Source organism: Callionymus lyra, chromosome 13 (genome assembly GCF_982586985.1).
Source record: "Callionymus lyra chromosome 13, fCalLyr1.hap1.1, whole genome shotgun sequence".
In the NCBI taxonomy this organism is placed as follows: Eukaryota; Metazoa; Chordata; class Actinopteri; order Syngnathiformes; family Callionymidae; genus Callionymus; species Callionymus lyra.
This window is the reverse complement of record NC_141830.1, coordinates 25,898,709-25,923,430: the sequence shown is the minus strand read 5'-3', so window position 1 is coordinate 25,923,430 and position 24,722 is coordinate 25,898,709. Positions and strand designations below refer to the sequence as shown.

Below are 24,722 nucleotides of genomic sequence, written 5' to 3'. Positions count from 1 at the left end.
TACTAGGGAGCCTTGCTAAGTAATACTAGGGAGCCTCGCTGAGTAATACTACAGAGACTCGCTGAGTAATACTACGGAGCCTCGCTGAGTAATAATACGGAGCCTCGCTGAGTTATACTACAGAAACTCGCTGAGCAATACTACGGAGCCTTGCTGAGTAATACTAGGGAGCCTCGCTGAGAAATACTACAAAGACTTGCTGAGTAATACTACGGAGCCTTGCGGAGAAATAATACGGAGCCTTGCGGAGAAATACTACAGAGACTCAATGAGTAATACTACAGAGACTCGCTGAGTAATACTACGGAGCCTTGCTGAGTAATACTAGGGAGCCTCGCTGAGAAATACTACAAAGACTTGCTGAGTAATACTACGGAGCCTCGCTGAGTAATACTAGGGAGCCTCGCTGAGAAATACTACAGAGACATAGCTCAGATGGTAGAGTGGTTGCCTGCAGTCCAAAAGGTTGCAGGTTCAATCCCAGCTCCAGACAAGCTTGTGTCGTTGTGTCCCTGAGCAAGACACTTCACCCTGATTGCTCCTGATGGTGAACTTGGCGCAAGTGTGCAGCCTACTCCCATCAGTATGTGTGAATGGTTGAATTTCCCCCTCGTGGGACTAATAAGGGATTCTAAAAAAAAAAAAAAAAAAAGACTCAATGAGTAATACTACAGAGACTCGCTGAGTAATACTACGGAGCCTCGCTGAGTAATACTACAGAGACCTGGTGAGTGATACTACGGAGCCTCGCTGAGTAATACTACAGAGACCTGGTGAGTGATACTACGGAGCCTCGCTGAGTAATACTACAGAGACCTGGTGAGTGATACTACGGAGCCTCGCTGAGTAATACTACAGAGACCTGGTGAGTGATACTAGGGAGCCTCGCTGAGAAATTCTACGGAGCCTCGCTGAGTAAAAATGCCTTTCATTTTTCAAATAACAAAATATCTTTATGTTACACATAAATTAGTTGTGTGTTAAGGTCAAGGACTCACACATACAGTAAAATGTTCATAAAGCATCATCATGTCATTTTTTTTAATTTTTTTTTATTTTTATGAAAATTATAGTGAATCTCAACACGTACTCTTGAAATACTTCTTCTAGTGGTTTACGTTCTTTGAGAATACACATGTTTATCACCATGATAAGACTTTATGAGTAAAATATTGAAATAATCTCTTTAAGAACATCTTTTTACAATTTAAAACAAAAACATCAAAACACGTTTAATTCAGCATTAAGAACACATTCATCATTATTACATTTTCATCCAGCAGTTAGAATTCAGTAGAATTTACTTTTTCAATTTGAAAAGTACCTTATATTTTCTTTTTAATACATGATTAAACGTATTCTTTAGAATGGAGGGAACAGTTAATATGTTTTTCTTTACATTGTTGTAAAAAAAAAGAAGAAAATCGATCCATTTTAAGAGCATTTTTTTCAAGTGTAACAGTAATTCCAGCATAAAAGAAACATAATCATTATAAATGAATTGAACTTGATCAGAAGGAAGTGCAGCATTTAAACATTAACGACGCAAACATTGAAACATGTACCGAATCTAAATCTCATTGTTATTGAAGACCAGATCGTGAACATCCTTGTGACCCATTTAGTGGAAGAAATGTTTGAATGACTCTAATATACTTGAGATATACATGTGTAACGTGTCAAACACAACCATCTCTCACACGCTTCCTTGATATGAACAACAGCATCATTGATTTAACGCATCATTGAAGTAGAAAAAATATCTTGAAAACATAAAAAAAAAACAAAAAAAAAACGATACATTGTCATAATCTCTTATGCTACAGTGTTAGCCATAATGTCCCTTTTTTGAAATGATCTAAACTTTGTCAACATCTTAAATCATTATTTCGACATAAATACAAGTATTAGTGTGTTCCATCGAGTCTTTCCACTTTTCTACAAAGACCATCGTCTGTATCAATCACACTACGAGCAGATTTACAAGACAATAAAATGCATTTTTAAGGCTTTTTAGAAGAAGTTAATAGTCACGTATAACACGCATTATTAAGTGTAATTAGTAGAGGAGCTCAGAGTTAAGTTATTAAATGTTATTACCAATAATAATAATAACTGTAATCATTTTTACAGTCGATACACAGATATATATGAATATTTTCACAACACTGTATCGATATTTAACAACAGTGCATTTATTTTGCTTTCAAATCATATTTTACTTTTAATGATTTTTTTGTTTATATTTTAATAAAGTTTTTTTTTTTTTTACAATTGACATGTAAATATTTTAAGGGCTTTTGATAATTTTCGTGTTGCAATTAAACGTCCAGCCACTAGATGGCGGCAGTCATTACGTCCTCCATAGATAAATAAGGAATTAAATCCTGCGAGATGACTGAGGACGAGAGGATACAGTCGAGTGTTCTCCTTAAGTCGTTCAAATAATGCGAGTGTATCAGGATACATCGCATCAAGTCGTGATCGGAATACATGGTATGGTGAGATTACTGTATCGTCAACAGCCCTAATAACAAGATGGTATTCTCACTTTACTTAAATATCTTACTGTCCATTATTAAATACACTTGACGAAGCTCATAACAAGTTGACAAACACGATAACAAACAACACAAATTCTTCTATAAAGTCTAGACGTCTTATGAATGTGTTTGTAATGCAGTACAAACCAGACCTTCGTAGAATATGTGACCGAACACAGGATCGAGACGCAGCGTTAGTGCTTTTACGAAAGTTTCCGAGTGAAGCGGGTCCGAGGGCGACCGTCAGGCCCTGAAGCTCCAGCTCCTCTGGAAGGGCTGCAGAGGTTTCTTGAGGTTAAGCAGCAGGAGATGAGGTTTGAGTCGAGGGGCTTTCTCTGGAATGACCGCTGCTCTGCTCGCCTCTGTGGGGAGCCGCTCGTGATAGATTTCTGGGTAAGACTTTTGAAACTGGAACACGGAGAGAGGTTTGCGTTTTACTGCGAAGTCGACGTGAAGAGACACTTTCAGGAAGTCAGAGACGAGAGTGGTGACGCTGAGTGACAGTGTTAAAGAAAGATTTATGAATTGACAGATGGAGATGAAGGTTTAGTTCTTTAAGGAAGATGATGACGAATCATAAAATAAAAAAATATAAATCCAGAATTTTAAATGAAATCAAATCTTGTAAAAAACACCTTCTGTGTGGACTCAGACCTGGAACTAGACTGACTCCAGTAAGTGGACCCTTGGGTTATCAGAACATAACCCCCGCAATAAAGAAATCCATGAATTAGTGATGATTTCATTCTTCACTTGTTTAAATTAACAAACTCAACATTGTTTAAGTCCTGTCTGCCATCTCAACAACCCTCACAGTTACGGTGACCTAAACAGCTCGCGTAAGGCTTTGCCGCCCAGCCAACCAATCACAGCCCTTAATCACTTTTGACGTAGCAACATTAAATTCAAACCTAGTATTGTAGCGACCAATCCGCCGTCACTAAATAGAGCAGAGTGTAGAACGGCATCATGGGAGTTCACCGTTTTGTTGGTACCATAAGTAAGGTGGGTGTGGCATCTAGTGTCTCCCAATATGCACTTTATTTGTGTTGAAATGCATTTGTGTTCAAATAAGAACAAGAAGTGAAAAATTATTAACTTAACTTAAACAAACAGATGGAAAATAACTGTGATGTTACCAACATTTGATGACACAATTTTAGTTTGAGTGGTCAACAAATTGAAGAATGTGGGAGTTTACATAGATTTTCTGTGTAAGTAGTTAAAAATGTTTTCCTAAAACTGCCGCCAAATAGAAATGATAATTTCTACATATCCAATTTATTTCAAGGTTATGAAAATGGACACTCAATTAACGATATAAATAAGATTAAAGGCCCAAAAAGTAGATCAGCACCAGTACAGAAAGTGCTCAAGTTAATCAGAAATACAAATATTTTTTTCACAAGAGTCACTTCTAAACGACTGTACATGTAGTAGAAGCTTTAGTTAATGTTTTAAAATGATTTTTTAATGAACGCCTTGAGATTGAAACACAGACTCTTATTCTAGTTGAAATGAAGAGATACCATGTGATATTCCGGCGGAATTTTATCCGGAGATGAAAAACATTGCATGACGATGCAGTGATGAGCAGTTCAGGGGTCAAGAGTTAGTCGAGTCAATCGCAACTAGATCGTAAACCAGGATCTACCCACCTGTTTGAGTCTCTTCCGCTTGTCTTTGGCGGGAAGTTCCCGGTCCGCGATCAGACCCTCCAGCAGGTCCTGAAGAGGCGTCTCGGTGCCGATGACCTTCGGCTCCTCCGACTCCACCTTCCTGATTTGTTTGCAAAAAGCCGGCGAAGCGCTGAAGTCTGTGTCCGACCCGGCATACTTGATCTGGAGGACGACAGTGATGGATCAGAATTACTGGACTCAGAGTCAACGGCGTGTAGATCGAGATGACTCACTGGCAGAAAATCTAATAAAACTACTTATACATATACATATACATATAAACGGTTGCAAGCTTCATGTCATTGGTGGGAAAATCATGAGACGGCCCTTTTGAAACATTGGGAATTGCACAGATGAATAAAAACAGAGGAGAGGTTGATCTGCAGGGGAACAGGGACCAACCGGTGGAGAGGCACAGCCAGTTAAGGTCAGAAGAAGAAACAGTTCAGGACACTCAGTGGTCGTCAAGACAGTCTTTTCTCAAAATGTACTCAGAGTTCCTCCGAGAATAGCAGGAATCGCCAGAGGAAAGAACAACAAAGAGTTGATAATGTGGTTAAAAAGAAGAGATATATAAGCAACTTCTGACAATTCCATTATTTTATAGGTCTCAAATAAACATTTAATATGTTTCCTCAATATTCCGTGTTATTGAAAGTCTCTGTTGACATTTTCCGCGGAACATTAAAGGGCAGGAAATCAACATGAACCTCAATTGTATTTTTTAAATATACATAAGCTTTAGTAAAGTCACTACGATTGGAGAAAAGGAACCAGATGAAGTGAAGGAAAAACATTTGTAACATCAAGAAAATTATCGAGTCATTTTTGATCTACAATAAGTGAATCTGATGAGAAGTTATTGATCACAAGTGAGTGAAATCTGCTCCACTTATCTGAGCAGAACACGTGTGAAAGAAGCATCTGACAGACTTGAGAGTCTTTTAGCCAAAACACACTAATGCACGACCTTGACAATGACTAAATGTTAATGTTGTTTATCTTCTGAAATGAGCTTTAATCTGAGAACGACAGTCTATTATTGTGCATTTTGTGGCGACCACCCACTAAATAATATGACTTTTGAATACATAAATACAGGATGGATCTACTTTGCTGAACCACAGCGACGGCTGCAATAAAAGCCTCCATTAGTGGGTCAGTTGATACAAACACATCGATGACACACAACAAGAAAGTAACTAGAAAATCAAGGATATTGATATTTCTTTATTACATTTTTTAAAGAACACTATAAATAAATATGGACAGAAATATGATTTCCCCTCCTTCTGAATGATCTAATTCATATTATTCTCTTCATAAACAAGTATGAATGAAGGCAATTATGAGGATTACACATTTGTTATGATCTCATAATAAAAAAGTAAACTTTCGGCATCATAAAACTTTCTTTTACCGTCTGTTTCTCCAAACAACCAGCTTTTTATTATTAACACTAGTGTTTCTTCTTCTTATCATGTGCAGCAGGTTTTTAAAAACCAAACAAGAGGATTGTTCTATTAAAAACAGCCATTGAATTATATTGTGTTACTTTGCTATTATGGATGTTTGTTGCTCACAGAAGAAAACCAACAGAATCCAAGATGAGAAAATGACTTTTTTAAACACCTGCATGATATGAAGACGTGTTCTCGCCTTTTTCTACAGTCGCAGATGTGATGACGGCGACTCTCGAGCGGTTATAAGAGAGATTTAACAGGCAAATTCAATTTAAGGCTTTTTAAACACCATTTGAAATAAACTCATAAATGAAGCCAAAATTGAATTGTTGGAAAAAATCCACCAAATCAATTACAAAGATTTAGTGAGAATTTAGAAAACTGAAAAAGCTTCTTTTGATCGAGATGATTCAAAGTTTGTTTCTCAATATATCGATATTAAAATTATAGGGATATATTTTTCTATGCTCGTTCCCACTCTGTGATCGAGCTGAAACAGACACTGAAAGAAGGAGGATATAAAGAAAAAAAGGGGGTAAAAGGTTGATATTCGGTTTCCCATGCAACTGGTTGAAACTGTAAGAAATTGAGTTAACAAAAGCTAATCTCAAGCTTTTCTCTTAACAAAGCACTTTATTTTGTTCCTTCTTTATATATAAATGCTGCTCTGAATATCAAATTTGATTCCAATAATCCATTTTTTCGGTAGTTGACAAACAGAGGGATGAATAAAATTGATCTAACTATCCATCCATCCATCATATCATATCATAGATAGATGTTTTATGAACTCACACAAATAATCAAGATCCAGAAAAGACATCAAAATAAGAAGTAGGATTTTCTTCGAACCACTTAATTGTAGATAAAGTTTTTTAAATGTAACAGTCTGAGTCTACATACCGAGAGAAAAAGTGACAATAAAAATAAAGCTTGTACGTGCGGAGACTTATTTAATCACCTTGAAAAGTCACAGTTTCTCCATAGAAAAGATGAGCCAACAAATATCACAAAAAAAATACTCCAGTAACGCTGATGCAAAATATTAAGGCAAGAGCTTTAAAAAAAGAAAAGAGTCCTTGAGAAACATCCTTGAGAAACATGACGTACATGATGTTCCATGATGCTCTCCTGCAGATGTTAGGACACATACCTGAACTCGTTTGAGGTGAGACAGATGCTCGTCCACTTGACGACGCAGGTTGGAAGGAACTTGGAAAATGCGGTTGTGGTGCTCCATCATGAAGGTGACCAGTTTACTGGCCAGAAGCTCGTCCACGTCCATCTCCTCCACCGAGCCCAGAACACAGTGAGAAAACGTCTGGATCATCTAGACGAGGAGAAAAAAAACAACTAGTTTCAGTATCAATTCTAATTACAACAGTCAGTTTAGTCTTATTTCAATGACAAAATGCATTGTTTAAAAAAATATGTTTCTGGCTCCAAGGGTATGGACGTTTATCAGTGCCATCAGAAAATTAAATATTTGGATTAATTTAATTTAAAAACTTTTTTTAATGTTTTTTTTTTTTTCTACACGTAGAGTTTGATATTCTAATTCCAATAATTAAAAAATATATCTTCTCCAGATCATGCTGTGACAACATTTTAAAGTTTAGAGATTTTTCTCAGTTGAATCCCAAAATTGGTCGACATGAGGTCGAGTAGAAAATGAGTGAGATTTAAATGTTGGGAGAACCATCTATTTAAAGCAGTAAAAGAAAGATATTCGTTTCTGGCCTCCCCCAACATTGTTTAGTAAAGTTTTTAAGTAAAAATTAAACTCATGTTATTTTAGGTCAAATGTAAATGTAGATGAATATTTCACCAGAGTCCGAGTGGCGATGCTGTCGTTGAGTGGAGGCAGCAGAGGATTGTGACAGACTTTGGCCATGAGGCGCATGAGCAGCTGAAGGCAGCGGCGGTTGGATGGAGGAAGCAACAGGCAGCTGATCTGAAGAGCCTCCGTCGCCCCCTCCTGCTCGTGGAGAAGACCTGCGGACACAGAAGAAGACTTCAGGAACTGAGAGAAGGCACTGTCGTGGCAGGTAAAAAAAAAACACTGACTCAAAATGTTGACAAAGACTTCATAAAGATGGAAAGTAAGGAGAGGCTCTTTGAGTCTTTGGAAGTAATCGGCCACCGTCCTGAGAACATCCCTTTCGAACCCCGGGTACAACGACTGCTTGTTGTCGCTGCTGTTGGGCCCTGGTCAAGACAGGAAGGGAAATGGATTCACTTTAATGCACTAATCAAAAATCTAAAAAAGTATTCATCATGTAAAACACAAGGTTCTAATGTTTAAGATAAGATAAGGAACAGAGACTAAGGATGTGAAAAAACACTTCCAATGAAAGTATAAAAGGAGACTGAATTTAATGGGAATGAAACGTCTGAGTGAGTTTGACTGATAATTTTAAAAGTCAGTCAGTACAAGGGTATGTTTTATTTGTACATACTATGATTGTTGTATGAAACCATCTTTCAATTATTTTTATTAAAACCCTTGATGAAGTGTATCCCCTGCTAATTTGATCTTTTAATTGTTTATGCTTTAGTTTAAATGTTTGTTAAGCATTGAATATATTTTTTTAATTCATTTGATTCAATAATTTCTATGAAATATAGTTGCATTTTTTTCACATTGTTTTTCTGGAGATTAAATGACCATGACCACGCCCACTCTGCTGTGATTGGTCAAATATTGAGGTTCGTCACCGCCTGTCCTCCTGGAAGTCTCCACCTCCAAGGGACTCGTTCTTTAAAAAAAGCAGGGCTTGATCACAGCTGGCTGGAGGAGGAGGAGTGAAGCCACTTTTACGTCATAATGGACTCTCGTAACCTCTCGTTCGCCCAGATTTCAGAGCAACTTCATAAAGTAATAAGTGTATAACATGGTCATGATGAGGAATTTACTGCATCTTGGAGAGAAGAACATTTACTACATGTCAAGAGAGTTGATCGTTGGTTGACCTTTAATTAATGGCACTGATTCTATTCTATCATTCTACTATTTTAGGAAACACCTTGTGGTGAAGTATTGTTACCTTTTCTTGTGATACATTGTTATCAAGAGTGTATGTGTCATCATTTGAGGGGGTAGTTTATGATAATTTATGCATGAGTGTGTGTCTCAAGTGTTAAATTAAATCACAGATGACGGTGGAGCACTTTTCTACTCACAGTTTGCCAGACACTTCATTGCAGAGATCACCCAGTAAGGCATGTCCTCTGGCGATTGCAGAGCACAAGCGTGAGCCATAATAACATTAAACACACAAACTCAAATATCGTACCTGCTTTGTTTTCCAGCACAACTATTCCAGCCTTGTTGAGACTGAACACGTTATGAACGATGTGCTTTCCTTTCACGTGGACAGGGTTCAACACGCCGTCCAGGTTAGACAAACCCAGCACTCGCTGTAACCTGCGACACGTCATGACATCACACAAGTACGATACACTCGGTGAGTAAGAAAACGAAAGAGTTCATACTGTGCGATCGTCTTGGTCTTCCAGATGAGCTCCACCTCTTTGGGCGTGACCTCCTTCCTACGGATGAGTTTGCACTCGTGCACGTCTCCGATGGCAACGCTGTGTCGTTTGTTCCAGAAGTCTGAAGTCTGTTCCAATAGAAGTGGAAATGACATGTAATTAGGAAGATTACTTTCAAAGAGTAAACAAAAGATTCAAAAGATTAGCAATGAAAAAGTCCATGAGTCATTAAATAAGATACATATTTATGAATTGACTCAGAGAGGTTGGGTGTGGATCTACATCCCAGGCACACCAAGACCTCCCGCTACCTCTTGCAGAAAAAACCCAAAGATAAATCAGCAAAAATATCCAGTATATATTTAGGTGTATTTTAGGTTGTAACTCAGCCATCATGATAATAATTCTTACTAGGTTTATTCCTTTGCTTTCTGCCGTGGGTTGGTTCCTACAGCTTAAGGCAAGTTCAATTAAAAAGTTTTTTAATATAATTTGAAATGATTTTTTCTTCTTCATGATACTATTTCATCGATATTAAATAGCACTGAGAGCATCTGAAAAAAAGGACTTTTTTTTTTATTTTTATCATAGTTATTTTTATACATTTCAATAAAGTGTGTATAAAATAAAACAATTCGGTCTATTTATTTACGATAACACAAAACAAATAATCATTGCATTTGTTCAGTTTTGTGTTGCAATTAAACTTCAGGCCTCTAGACGTGCTCCACAGTTATAGGAAGAACAAAGAAAATCCTGCTAGATCCCAGCCATGACTGAGGACGAGAGGATACAGTGACGCCAGGAGCTTCTTTTAAAGCTGATGTTTGGACATATTTTAACAAATGAAAGCAGTTAAGACTTCGTCAAGAGTTATGTGGTCTGTAAATTATACAACACCAGAGTCAAGTACTGGACACTAGTACACATATATCCTTGTTACTACACTATCACAACACCAGAGTCAAGTACTGGACAATACTACACATATATACGTGTTACTACACTATCACAACACCAGAGTCAAGTACTGGACAATACTACAAATATATCCTTGTTACAACACTATCACAACACCAGAGTCAAGTACTGGACAATACTACAAATATATACTTGTTACTACACTATCACAACACCAGAGTCAAGTACTGAACAATACTACAAATATATACTTGTTACTACACTATCACAACACCAGAGTCAAGTACTGGATAATACTACACATATATACTTGTTACTACACTATCACAACACCAGAGTCAAGAACTCGACAATACTACACATATATACTTGTTACTACACTATCACAACACCATAGTCAAGTACTGGACAATACTACACATATATACTTGTTTCTACACTATCACAACACCAGAGTCAAGTACTCGACAATACTACACATATATACTTGTTACTACACTATCACAACACCAAAGTCAAGTACTCCACAATACTACACATAAATACTTGTTACTACACTATCACAACACCAGAGTCAAGTACTCCACAATACTACACATAAATACTTGTTCCTACAGTATCACTATATATCGTATTGATGACCCTCTATCGTGATACGTATTTTACCGAGAGATTCTTGCCAATACACTCCCCTAATTACCAGTTTAGCCATAATGAACAATGGTTAGGTTAAAGGCAAAACAATTATATTCAGTAAACAGTGACAATTCTGATAAACACATTATTCACTTCTGTTCACATTGTATGTGTGTGTGTCAGTGTGTGTAGATGAGACATTTGTATTTGTGCATTCTTTTCCTTAATTTTCTGAGACTCTTGTTAGGTTAGGTTATGTAGAACTTTATTGATTGAAATTTTTTTTTTTTCTAATTGGCCACAGTAATACTATCAGGAACGGAGGTGAATGGAGGAACCCAGGCGCAGAGGTAAATTGCAAAGACTTGATTTTATTCCGTAGGGGAAGGCAAAGGTGTAGTCCAACAGTCCAATAATCGGCAACAAAAGGCAATAATAAGGGTAAGGCAAACTCGGCGTCAAGGGGCAGAAACAGGTCGAATAACACACAAGGCAGGAATGAGTCTTGGTTGGGAAAAGGGTAAGAGACCGGATACGAATACTTAGCGGTAGGATGCAGGTACTAGACAATGGTGACGACAAGACAAAGACGTAACAGAGAGTGGGGGCTTAAGAAGACAGGGGAGCAATCAGTAGTATTGTTGAGTACTTGACTTTGGTGTTGTGATATTGTAGTAACAAGAATATATGTGTAGTATTGTCCAGTACTTGACTCTGGTGTTGTGATAGTGTAGTAACAAGGATAAATGTGTAGTATTGTCCAGTACTTGACTCAGGTTTTGTGATAGTGTAGTATCAAGTATATATGTGTAGTATTGTCCAGTACTTGACTCTGGTGTTGTAGAATTTACAGACCACATGACTCTTGACAAAGTCGTAACTGCTTTAATTTGTTTCAAACCAAAATATGTCCAAACATCAGCTTTAAAGCTGCTGGAGTCACTGTATCTTCTCGTCCAATCAGCAGCAGCTGGGGGCGGGACTAACGAGACACAGCTAGGAACAATTACTACTCAGACAGGGGGGAAGTAAGACTAGCACAGACACAGAAGGGAGCAGATTTCACAATAAAACTGGAAAAACAAGGAGGAACATGTAGACTCATGACAAATACAGCAATTTTTCATAAAAAAAAAAAGTAAAAATAAAATAAGAACAAGAACAAAGATAAATAAAGAGAAAGAACAAGATGATACAATCTAAGTCTAAAGATAAAGAACATAGATCCAACAAAAATAACAAAGACAAAGGATACAAAGACTAACATAGAACATCATGATACTTTTGCTCCACTCCTGCCCCCGAACTCAGAATTGTACAATTTAATAGCACAAGGAATCAATGAGTCCATGAGTCTATTTTTCTTTTGCACCTGGGAAGGAGCATTCATGCACTCATTCTGCTTCTCTGCTACTGATAACAGTGTTCAGAGGATGACTGTCATCATCCATGATGGACAGTAGTTTGTTCAGTGATCTCCTCCCAGCAACTATCACCTATCTCAATGTTGTCTTGACCTTTTAAGTATATATTTTATTGAGTATGTTTTTGATTGTTTGAGCGGTTTGTGACCCTGGTCAACAAAAGTGCTCTATAAATACTAATTACTTACTTACTTACTTGCATTCGGGTGCAAACAAGCTTGTACTACTGTTTCCAGGAGAAGTTGCACTTAGTGTGAGCCTCAGATCGTTGAGCTAAACCAACATAAAAGCATCTCATCACAAGTGAAGCTTCTTCTGCTCGTGCCTGCTTCTCATGCCATTGAAACGTCTCGGCTTCAAACATTACACAAACATCACTAATGAATCTTTTATGACATGTTCTACAATTATAACATTACTTCCCCTGGATATGTTTGAGTGGAAGTAATGTTATAATACAGGCTTATGCATGAGCTCATAAAACAGACCTTCAACTGCAAACAAATACACAGAAAGAATCCAAGCTGCAGGATCTCATGCATGAAGATTGAAAAATAACAGCTCGTCTGCAAACAACGATCATGGTGATGATTTCACACGTTTCAAAATGTCCAGCTGGATTATGAGAGAAAGAAATTGCTTCATGAGATTGGTATTTTTTTTTTGTTTCTAATTATTATTTTGTTACTTTTAAGCATAATAACATACTGTATAATTGTCTAGGATTGTGATTAAAGCAGTACTATGTAATATTTTCATTTTTGGAGTTTTAAAGTTCGGAAATTATTCCTATACCCGTTATTTCATACCATATTTTTCACGTCAGGACTTTCACTTTTTGATCTTCACAGAAGGTTTGTCTGGACTTTTGTAGTTTCAAATGTTTGAATATATAATAGCCTGAGTTTGACACACCAACAATGGCATTTCATGTATGTTGAAAAACACTACTTTGATAGTGCAGAAACAAGAATATATGTGTAGTATTGTCGAGTACTTGACTCTGGTGTTGTGATAGTGTAGTAACAAGAATACATGTGTAGTATTGTCCAGTACTTGACTCTGGTACTATGATAGTGTAGTAACAATTATATATGTGTAGTATTGTTGAGTACTTGACTTTGGTGTTGTGATATTGTAGTAACAAGAATATATGTGTAGTATTGTCCAGTACTTGACTCTGGTGTTGTGATAGTGTAGTAATAAGGATAAATGTGTAGTATTGTCGAGTACTTGACTCTGGTGTTGTGATAGTGTAGTAACAAGAATACATGTGTAGTATTGTCCAGTACTTGACTCTGGTACTATGATAGTGTAGTAACAATTATATATGTGTAGTATTGTTGAGTACTTGACTTTGGTGTTGTGATATTGTAGTAACAAGAATATATGTGTAGTATTGTCCAGTACGTGACTCTGGTGTTGTAGAATTTACAGACCACATGACTCTTGACAAACTCGTAACTGCTTTAATTTGTTTCAAACCAAAATATGTCCAAACATCAGCTTTAAAGCTGCTGGAGTCACTGTATCTTCTCGTCCTCAGTAATCGCTGGGACTTTAATTCAATTAAATTAAATTTTATTTAAAGTGTCTTACCATAACAAAGTTATCTCAAGACACTTTACAATTAAAGTAAGACTATAGTTGATTAAGGAAAAACAGATCCCAGCAATTCAACAATGAGCGAAACACTGTGCAGTGAGCTATGGCGAGGAAAAACTTCCTTTTAGAAGGCAGAAACCTTGAGCGGAACCTGTTCCTTAAGACGTGAAGGACGTAATGACTGTTGCCATCTAGAGGCTTGGAGTTTAATTGCAAGAAATGTCTAGAATATATCAATGTTAATTGTACTTTTTTTTTTTTTTTTTAATTATCATAATTGTTTCTACAAAATAATTAAAAAATGAAACGTGCTTTGATAGTCAACTCAAAAAAATGACCTATATTTCCTTAAAACCTCTAATAAATAGCATTAGTGACGTTATAGAAAAACTTATCTCGGACTATCTCAGTGACTTCATTTTAAAATGAGCTCATAGTAAAATACAGTTTTAATAAGTTCCAGAAAACGATTAGAAGATGGTTCTCTCACCATGATGTTAGACTTGGGAGGAGCAGTGTTCTCTCGCTGAGGTAGTTCTTCATAGTCGTCCCAGCGGATCAGTCTCGGCAAGTCGGCGAAGTCCCTCAGCAGAGGCCTCGTGGGGAAAGACTTCAGGGGGGAGAGGGTTGGGAACCTGAGAAAACAGACGGCATCAGGGGAAAGAAAGGAAAATTTCAATCAATGAGACAAAATAATTACTGGTGAGAGAATTAAAAAAATGTGCCTGAGCTTTGTTTTGATTTTTTTTTAAATTCAATTATATCATCCAATTTGCTTCATGGGAGTTTTTTTTCCGTTCACTTACTTTTAATTTTATTGGTATTTCATTGCTTTAGGAAATTTAATTGTAAGAAGGAAAAAAATTAAATGAACAAATTAAAAAAACTAACGGTCACATTGCCTTAGTTTTTCTCCCCTGCGAATAAAAGATACACAGAAGTTTAAATATTAACATCAAAATCAAATCACTTGATATCCAATGTTTTCAACAGCACTGTATCATTTTTTAAATAATTTTTGGCCATAAAATGATGTTTTATTTTTTTTAATAAACTTCTTGTATGGTTATATTTTTAAACAAAGTGTGTATAAAAGTATTAATATAAATATATAAATGAATAAATTAAAAAATATATGTAATTTGATGTTTTAATATGCAATTAATGTTAAAATATTCACAGCATTAATTTTTGTGTTGCAATTACACTTACAGCTTTTAGATGGCAGCAGTCATAGCATCCTCCTCATGCAGCTAAGGGAAGTAAAATAAAATAGTGGTGATGACTGAGGACGAGAGGATACAGTGACTCCAGCATCTTTTAAAGCTGATGTTTGGACATATTTTGTTTTGAAAACAAATGAAAGAAGTTAAGACTTTGTCAAGAGTTATTTATTTCAGTCTGGTTTTAGGAAAGCCCACAGCACAGAGACCGCCCTGGTTAAGGTAAGTTACGACCTACTGATGGCCTCTGATCAGGACCATGTTTCAGTTCTTGTTCTTCTAGATCTCAGTGCTGCATTTGACACTGTTGACCACCAAATCCTTCTACAAAGGCTAGAAAACCATATAGGCATATGTGGAACTGCTCTAAACTTGTTTAAATCTTACCTGTCGGATAGAACGCACTATGTACATGTCAACCACCTCTCATCGACACACACTAAGGTCAGCTATGGTGTCCCACAAGGTTCTGTTCTTGGTCCAATCCTATTCACAATCTATAGGCTCCCACTAGGGGACTTGATCAGAAGACACTCTATAAACTTTCACTGTTATGCTGATGACACCCAACTCTACTTGTCCATGAAGCCAGATGAAAGAAATCAGCTAACACAACTACAGTCCTGTATTACAGATATCAAGTCCTGGATGACCAAAAACTTCATCCTATTGAACTCGGAAAAAACTGAGGTTTTACTAGTTGGTCCGAAACATCTCAGACAATCATTAACTAATGATCTAGCTTTACATAATGGACTTGCTCCTGCTACTAGCACCACTGTAAAGAATCTAGGTGTATGCTTTGACGAGGACATTTAACTTACTTCCATCTTCGTAACATTTCAAAAATCAGGCACTTCCTTCCTTTGGATGCTGCTGAGAAACTCATCCATGCTTTTGTTACCTCCAGGCTGGACTAATGTAACTCTCTTCTGTCAGGATGTTCTAAGAAGTCTCTCAGAACTCTTCAGCTCATTCAGTACTCTGCAGCTCGTGTCCTGACTAAGACTAAGAGGCGCGAACACATTTTCCCTGTGCCTTCTTCTTTACATTGGCTTGCTGTAGAATTTCTTTTAACCTATAAAGCCTTACATGGTGTAGCACCAACATACATTAAAGATCTAATCCAAACGTATCAACCCTCTAGGACCTTACGATCCTTAAACTCAGATCTATTAGTTATACCTCAAATCTCTAAATGTAGATTTGGAGCCAAGGCCTTCAGTTTTTAATCCCCTCTTCTGTGGAACCAACAACTGGCTTCAGTCCGGAGGGCAAACATCCTCTCTATGTTTAAAAAGAATCTTAAAACCTTACTTTTCCATAAAGCCTATAATAAGCCTTAGTGTTTATCTTAGCTGTTATAGGCTTAGAATGCTGGAGGAGTTTTAGACACCAAGCTCTGTAAGGGCTCCACCTCCAGAGCTGCTGCTGATCCAGGATCTCCACAACGTCATCAGATCCCGAGTTCTCTCCAGCACCTCCGTGGACTCTTCTATACTCTCCTCTTTTCTCTCACTGTATCCTCCCTCACTCTTCTCTTTATCCATCTGTCTGCACAGTGTTTCACTTATTGCTCATTGTTGAATTGCTGGGATCTGTTTTTCCTTTCTCCACTATACTCTAAGTTCAACTGTAAGGTGTCTTGAGATAACTTTGTTATGATAAGACACTTAAAATAAAATTGAATTGACTATGGTCTATAAATTCTTCAAAACCAGAGTCAAGTACTGGACAATACTACACATATATCCTTGTTACTACACTATCGCTATATGTCGTATCGTTAAAAAGTCTTATGAAATATTAAGAGTTGCAGTTCTTTACATACATTATTCACAGTACTTCAACTTACTCCATGTATTTTTAATTATGTATGAAATTGTTTAAGTGACACATTTGAACAATTAAAATATATAGACAAGAATATCAGGAGATTATTTGAAAATATAATAGTATAATTAGTATTACCACTAAAATACTGTTTCATTTTAATCTATGTACACGTAATTGTTTGATAAAATTGCCATTTTTGATTTCTACCTGTACAGTTGACCGTTGTCCTCGAAATCCTCGGTGCCGTGGCGACCTTTGACATCCTCAATGACGTGGGCCTTTAAGAACTTCCTGAGCAGCTGTAGAGTCTGGTGTCGAGTCACTTCGGGGCCAAAGTTGTAGTTGTGTCGCAGCAACTTGTGAAGATAATCCACGGCCTCGGATCCGCTGAAGCTGCAGTCGTAGTAGCGGAAGTTAGCCCAGTGTCTCTTCAGCGGCATCCCTCCTCGAAACAGCTTGATCGTCTCGTTCCACTGCGACAAAACACACAGGAGACATTGGTAGTTTATTTATTAACTTGTTTTTCACATCAGTCAATCTGTAGGTTTTTAAACAACTGTAAACTCATGTGGGTTTTTATCTGACATTTACAAAAGTATACTTTTTAGCTACAATCTTAAAACCAGAAAAAGTTTATAGCCAGTAAGCACAACACAGGACTTGTTTGAATTAAATCAGTGAAAATAAATAAATGGAATGAACAGGAGACCAGTATATTAAATTGAGCGTATACAAATTAATAATTTTTCATTCAGTTCATTTTTGAGTTGCAATTAAACTCCCTGGAGTCAATGGTGCAGCCATATTTTTAATGTAACTGCACATTGTTCTTTTAAATAAACTGAACAAAAAAAAAAGAGAAGAAATTCACAACACCAGAGTCAAGTACTGGACAATACTATACATATATCCTTGTTACTACACTATCACAACACCAGAGTCAAGTACTGGACAATACTACACATATATACTTGTTACTACACTATCACAACACCAGAGTCAAGTACTGGACAATACTACACATACAGTATATCCTTGTTCCTACAGTATCAATATATATCGTATCGTTGACCATGTATCGTGATACATATCGATCGCCAGATCTTTGCCAATACACACTTAACATTACATAATGCTGTTTTTATGCCTTATGATCAATTATGTGATTTATAATAATTTATAAATCTGATCATTTTATGTGTTGTGTGCTTATTATGGAAGTCATGTGATAGTTTTAGGGTGAGTGTGATCAGTATAAATGTAAATATTACATATAAAATATTTTTAAGGAATTGTATACATAATATAGATTTTAAAAAAGCATCAGAAATGAGTATAATGTCTGCGACATTCATCAGCGTTTTTAAATTAGCAGAAAGAAAATGAAAGTGAGGGCGAGAACAGACAAAAAAACAGGGTCATCACAATCAGAAGATGTTTCTTCTGAATGTTAAGAACTGAAAACCTGTCGGGAAAGAGTAAAAATGATGGCAGTAAAAGTCAAAATAGACAAAAGAAAGAATATTAAACGGATCACAACGAACAGACGTTAAAGTTACGGAAGTAGTTACCAAGAACATCTTAAATGTGTTGATTTCAATATTATTGCATATATGCTGCTCATCCAGACTGTTGACGACTCACCGGTGTGACAGATGCCTTCGAAGGGCAGAATCTTTAAAAGGACACTGAGCAAAAGAAGCTTATTTAAGCACCTAATCTACCGTCTGGTGGCTTTTGAAATTGGAGAGTGCAGCCGAGGGAATTCTAGACGAGCAAGATCTAATATATTCAACTTTTTATTCAAATAACTTTTATGAATCGACTTCTAGAGGTTTTTAAGGTCTTCATTTAAAAACCATTATTTCAAAAGTAGAGCGCTCCGAGCACATTATTTTCTGTCTGTTTGACGAGAGCGCTGTAGCGTCAGTACTTGGAGTTCTTGTGAGCCCTTGAGCAAACGCATTTAGCAACCCTAAAACAATGTATCCTCTCCTCTTCAGTCATTGCCAGGATCACTATTAATTTCTTATTGTATCAATACTATGATGTTGATTGGCAAGAATATAGTGATACAATACATATCATGATACAGGGTCAACAATAAGATATATTGTGATACTGTAGGAACAAGGATATACTGTATGTGTAGTATTGTTGATTACTTGACTAAGAATTTACATACCACATGACTCTTGATGAAGTCGTAACTGCTTTCTTTTTTTTTTAAACCAAAATATGAACAAACATCAGCTTTTAAAGCTACACAGCTTTGGAAGTTTATTCCAAATCACTGAAGTCTTGTAGGTTAAGAAACAAGTTGCTAGAATAACATTTTCGAGTACATTATAAACTTAATGTGATTTCAGTTAAATACCTTTTCTGTTCGTTAGACTAGTCCCTTTGAGAATTATATTCTAAAAACAAACATAAATCCAGATTCATTGTATGTCAATTTAAACCGTGATCATTCATGACATTTCCTGCACACATTGTCGAAATAAGTGATATTTACTTGTGCAGATTAATATTTGTACCTACTAGGGGTGTCAACTTTTACAATTTACTCAGGGGTTCTGTTTCAACACCCCCTGAATCCCATCGTAGCAAAGCCATTCCAGTAGTTAGACAACAATTATTTATTATTGTAGACCCGATTAAAATGGGTACTAAATTATAGCCAACATAACACATTAATTGTATGTATTTTTCAGACTATGAGGCCGATTTAAAATCCTATAATTTAATAAAAAATCGACTGTGTACCTTATAAGCCTTAAGTATTAAATCTGGTTGTACTCACTGACAGATTTTATGTGATACAAATCTGTCAAATTGTGTTAAGTCTACTAACCTCTCAGTGAAGGTTTTGAAGATGTGGATTTAAATTGAAACTGATCACAATAGTACCAACAAAATGAAGGTTAAGTGCACAAAAAACACAACTCAACAAAACGCTGACTCACAGGGAGAAAAGAGATAATATAGAGTTTAATCCAATGATTTTTCTCGCCATTTTAAAGCATTATTCATTGAATTAAACGTAACAAAGAGAGTCACAGACTCTTGTTACTTCAGAGAGAATCTTTTTCAGACAGCAATGATCAGTAAAACAGAAATAGAGTATTTTTATTAGGATTTTTGTATTTGACACACAATCACACAATGGCCTGGTATTTGAACGCATCACGTTTAAACAATAGTCAACAGCTTCATTTGACACGTGACAAGAACAATACGATTAAAATAACTTGAAATACATTTTTTTTAACTGTGGGATGGAAATAAAACACGTAAAACATAAATATCGTAAGAAGGTGTACTACATGTTAGAGCAAGTAGTTCTTACGTGGATAGAAAAAATGTTATTTGTTGAAGACAAATCAAAGTTAAAGTCCGTGCGTTTGGCGTCAAAGTTTAAACCACAATATATCGTCGAGTAACGTTGTTAAAACTGTATATGTAAACTAAAAACAATGATAACTAACTTAAGAAAAAACATAAAGTAATTCGCTGACGTTTCCTCAAACTCACCAGTTTAGTTGCTCTGTACGGACCCGCTCCAATAACTGCGCCTTCCATCCCGGAAACGAAGTCAATCCTCACTCGGTATCAACACATTTACGGGGATTACTTTTTAAAACACTTTTGTTTAAAAAAAAAAAAAAAGCTTTTTGTTTTTAAACAAAAGTTCAGCAACAGTCGTTGCCCGGCGCGACCAACTTTGAATCTGTGACGTCACGCCGGCGGAACGACGTGATTTGAGGAAAAGCTGATCACGTGATCCGCAAGAATGCGGGACCTGTTCCCGTGTGAAAACAATTCAACAATAAATACGATTTATTTGAATTTGAGAGATTTTGGAGAGACTGTGAAAAGAATGCGCGAACATTTCCTCCTAAATGAATAAATAATAATTACCAATACAAGTTACAAGTTAAAATGTAACTTTATTGGTAAGGAAAGCAAATAAAACTTTAAATTTCAGTTATGCTGTAAAAAAATGTAATGGATTACATTTATTGCCTGAGTGAAGCTAATAAACATCTCTTAGGTGAAAAAAAACCACCTTTATAACAATCCTGTCACAAACAATTAAATATTGATCAAATGAAAAAAATATCAATTTGAACACTTTCTTGTTTTATGTTAATACGTTGAAGAGAATCAAGTTTCCTCACAATTATCATGATATTATCACGGTGTAGAATGAGTAATAAATAAATATGTAAATACATTTCCAGTGTACATAATGTTGAATAAATTGTATTTTCACTGTTTTATTTATATTCTTTAATGTCAAACTGGTTTTAAAACACGGGTTTTATAATAAATACTGTAAATAAAATCGTTGGTGATCGTTTCATAATAATTCACATATACGTATTGATTATAAATATAAATAAAGAGAATAAATAACGATCAGTTCAAGATACTCAACCACATCTTTCTGTACACATGGACTTAAAAAAACCCATTTCCTGGCCACGTTGATGCAACGACATCATAAATCATTCTTCAACTCAATTATCTGTGAACCAGAAGAAGCTTCAGCAGCATCTCTGTAAAGATCCATCACCTGCGTGGCACTGACTCACTGACGTCAGATGATGGATCTGAGAGGATGGAGCTGGAACATCAGTGAGAAACTACCTTCGTCCTGGAGATTCTTTACACCACAGTTATATATTTTTTTAAATGATTTAAAATGCAAGCAAGATGTTTCCAGAAACGTTATTAAAAAATAATATGTTATTATTGCTTGTTGCGTTTTTCATACCTTGCATTATTCTTTTCTTTTTTTTAACTTTTGTAAAGCAAAATTAGTTCCTACGTGAAGGTGTGTGATGTATCAGTGTTTTCACAGCATAAAAGAAAATCCATTATTGTTATCCACTTTTTTCCCCTCATTTTTATGTGTTTTTAACTATAAAATAATTGATTTGAATAAATGAATTTAATCATTTCTATATTTAAAGGTTTAAGTAGCTTTTCTTGAATAATTAAATTGAATTATCTGTGTATTAAAAAGTATATTTAGTTTTAAATAATATACATTTAAAATTCAAAAACATTTTCAAATTGAATTCATTTTTACTAACATATTGCATTTAATATATCGATTCCAATAATTATGAATTTATCCTTTAACTTCAATATAATTTTGATTTGTTATTACTTTTTTATTAAATATAAAATGTTACTGTTGTTTTCATGTTGAATTTTAAAGTCTACAAATGAAAAATAGAATAATATAATTTATAATATATTTTTAAACTTTTGGATATAGTGTATCAAACTCTATGAATATAAATGTTTTCTTCTTCTTTTTTTTATTAAATCAAAAGGAAAAAATAAGTAATGATTTCATTAAATTATTAAATAAAACACGACTACATAAAAAAAATAAAAATAATATCAGTTATTCAAAATTCTGATGCTACCAATATAATTTTCCATATAATGTTTCAGAAAAATATTATGGAAAATAGTAGTTTACTGCTGATTATGTCTTAACCTTATGAATAAACTAGTTATGATCACATGTTTTTAATAATAGAAATATATTGTCAGCTAATGGTACCTTAAGCTGTGGCAGCAGGAGATGCATTCAAAGACTATAGTATTGAAAGGTTTTCTTTCAAGCATTGTATGTGGAGATCGTGGTGTGACGAGCACGGTGACCCATGGCAACAGTTGCCGGATTGTTCCCATCACTCTCCACATGAAGGTCTTGCACATCAGAGGATGCTAAAACAGAGTTTATGACCTTTTCCTTCGTCGGTTCAGTCGCGACCATCCGAAGGTCGGGGCCATCGTCATGGCAGCTTCGGGTCCGGAGCCAATTATTCCAGACATGATTGTGTGGCCCTTCAACGGTGACACAACTACAAGATTCACTCGAACCCAGACTCGCCTGTCGAAGGTTGGTCTGTTTAAGTCAACATGGTGTTAATGACGAAGGTTGTAGCGTTTAGAGAAGCTGTGTCAAACTCAAGTGTTTGAGGATCATAGATTATGATGTAAAGACGTCCAATAACAGTAAAAATGAGGTTCAAGGAAAATAATTTTATATGAATTGTGACTGATTGATAACATTCAGCTCTCGTTTAATTTTAAAAAAAAATACTTTGGATTGTAGAGAAAAACCCAAGAACAAGTTGAATGTATTATGAAAAACAAGCTTTGTATTCATTAGTTTCATCATGAAAACATGTAGGTTTGGTTTTAAACTACATGATATAGAGATAGAAATAAAATGATGAATTAAAATGCTTTAAATTGTATTTTTTGTTAATAATTTTGTTTTGCTTACCATAAACAAAGCAAATTAAACGGTGGCCCCAAAGTTCAAAAACAAATTTACACACTTTAAAAACTAAATTTAGAAAAAAAAATGTGAAACAGAACAAAACAAATTTATGAAACACATTTACAAATATAGGAAATTGAACATTCAGTTTATTAAATCGCATACTAGCGTACTCAAAGTTAGTATTTTTAGTGCGTAAGTGCGTCTCAATTCTTGTGCCATGCACACTAAATTGGCGTACTAAAACTCCCACAAAACTGAGTATGGTTCGATGGACACCATCTACCCTAAACGGTTGCCACCTTAGTGACGTTGTAAACGGAAGTTACGTCATATATATATGCATATATATGCATATACTTACAGGTGTATTTTCAGCAGCAGGAGGATGAGACGTCTTCAGTGCTGATACCAGCGTAAATATCACGCGAATATTTCGATTCTTATATTTTTTCTTTATTTCTTTTTCCAAACTTGAAAAAATGTGCAGCCAGCAGGTGTCGGTGATAGCGTTCCAACAGCTGGTTGCAACATCGTAAAATAGAAGTAGAAGAAGAAGCTGTCGCGTCTTATCCGGTTAGTGCGTAGCAGCAGTGTTTTATTTGAGACATACTATCTGTAGAGAATTTGCGTACTAGTTAGTATGCACACTATCCTGATGCATACTAACTTCTAGTATACTAGGAGAAGTATGCGATTTGAGACACAGCATTGGTCGGGATGAGGTAAGGAAACAGGGTAGGGAAGCAGGAATACTCAACGGTAGGACTCTGGTTACTGGGAAATCTGACAACAAGACAATGAATGTGACTTGAGAGTGGAGGCTTAAGAACACAGGGGAGCAATCAGCAGCAGCAGGGGGCATTCGTGTATGAGTTTGTAAATTTGTTTCTGAATTTGTAAATTTGTTTCTGAGTTTGTAAATTACTTTTTGAGTTTGTAAATTACTTTTAGGAAATCGTTATTTTTGTTTCAAAGTCTGTAGATTTGTTTTAATAGTTTGTAAAACATTTTTTTCCAAGTTTGTAAAACATTATCAAAGTTTGTAAATTTGTTTTACAGTTAGTACATTTGTTTCAAAGTCTGTAGATTTGTTTTAATAGTTTGTAAATGGGTTTTACAGTTTGTAAATTTTTTTCAAAGTTTGTAAATGAGGTTTAATAGTTTGTTAAGCCCATTCACTTATGTCAGTCAATGCAGCAACAGCTTTGAATATAGTTTTGTTTTTTAAATGAGTTTGCGACCAAAAGTACTCAAACATTTTTGCTCCGTGTGTGATTTAATTTGACACCAGGTTAAAAAAAAAATAAGCTGAACCAACTGATCCACCTCAGATGCCATTGCTGCTGCACTCCATTATCCCCTCCTCCACCTGGAGAATAAAGACTCCTATGTAAGGATGCTCTTTATTGACTACAACTCCGCCTTCAAAACAGTCATTCCCCACAAACTCACCCACAAACTGTCTGCACTTGGTCTGCACCACACCCTCTGTGACTGGCTCTTGGACTTCCTGACAGGCCGACCCCAGTCAGTCCGGATTGGAGACAATACCTCACTGAGCATCACCATAAACACCGGTGT

The 24,722-nt window shown here is 35.8% G+C and overlaps 1 protein-coding gene across 1 annotated transcript; it reads right to left on the bottom strand.

Annotated features, from left to right (window-relative positions):
• Positions 1 to 20,488, bottom strand: LOC148067919 (DEP domain-containing protein 1B-like). Its single transcript, XM_087806212.1, has 11 exons — positions 20,360 to 20,488; positions 17,033 to 17,298; positions 14,257 to 14,401; positions 9,181 to 9,308; positions 8,982 to 9,112; positions 8,869 to 8,916; positions 7,753 to 7,893; positions 7,514 to 7,680; positions 6,839 to 7,015; positions 4,202 to 4,384; positions 1 to 2,951 (listed from the first exon to the last, which is right to left on the bottom strand). Exons 1-11 carry the CDS (start codon positions 20,405 to 20,407, stop codon positions 2,787 to 2,789), a joined length of 1,599 nt encoding a protein of 532 aa, XP_087662338.1. The 5' UTR covers positions 20,408 to 20,488; the 3' UTR covers positions 1 to 2,786.
• Positions 20,489 to 24,722: the final 4,234 nt, after the last annotated feature.

Excerpts from the sequence above, each read along its gene's own strand:
- LOC148067919 (XM_087806212.1), bottom strand. The coding sequence starts at position 20,407 with ATGGAAGGCGCAGTTATTGGAGCGGGTCCGTACAGAGCAACTAAACTG. Across the intron at positions 14,402-17,032 it reads GACAACGGTCAACTGTACAG|GTTCCCAACCCTCTCCCCCC; the intron begins GTAGAAATCAAA and ends CTGTTTTCTCAG. Across the intron at positions 7,894-8,868 it reads AATGAAGTGTCTGGCAAACT|GGCCCAACAGCAGCGACAAC; the intron begins GTGAGTAGAAAA and ends TGTCTTGACCAG.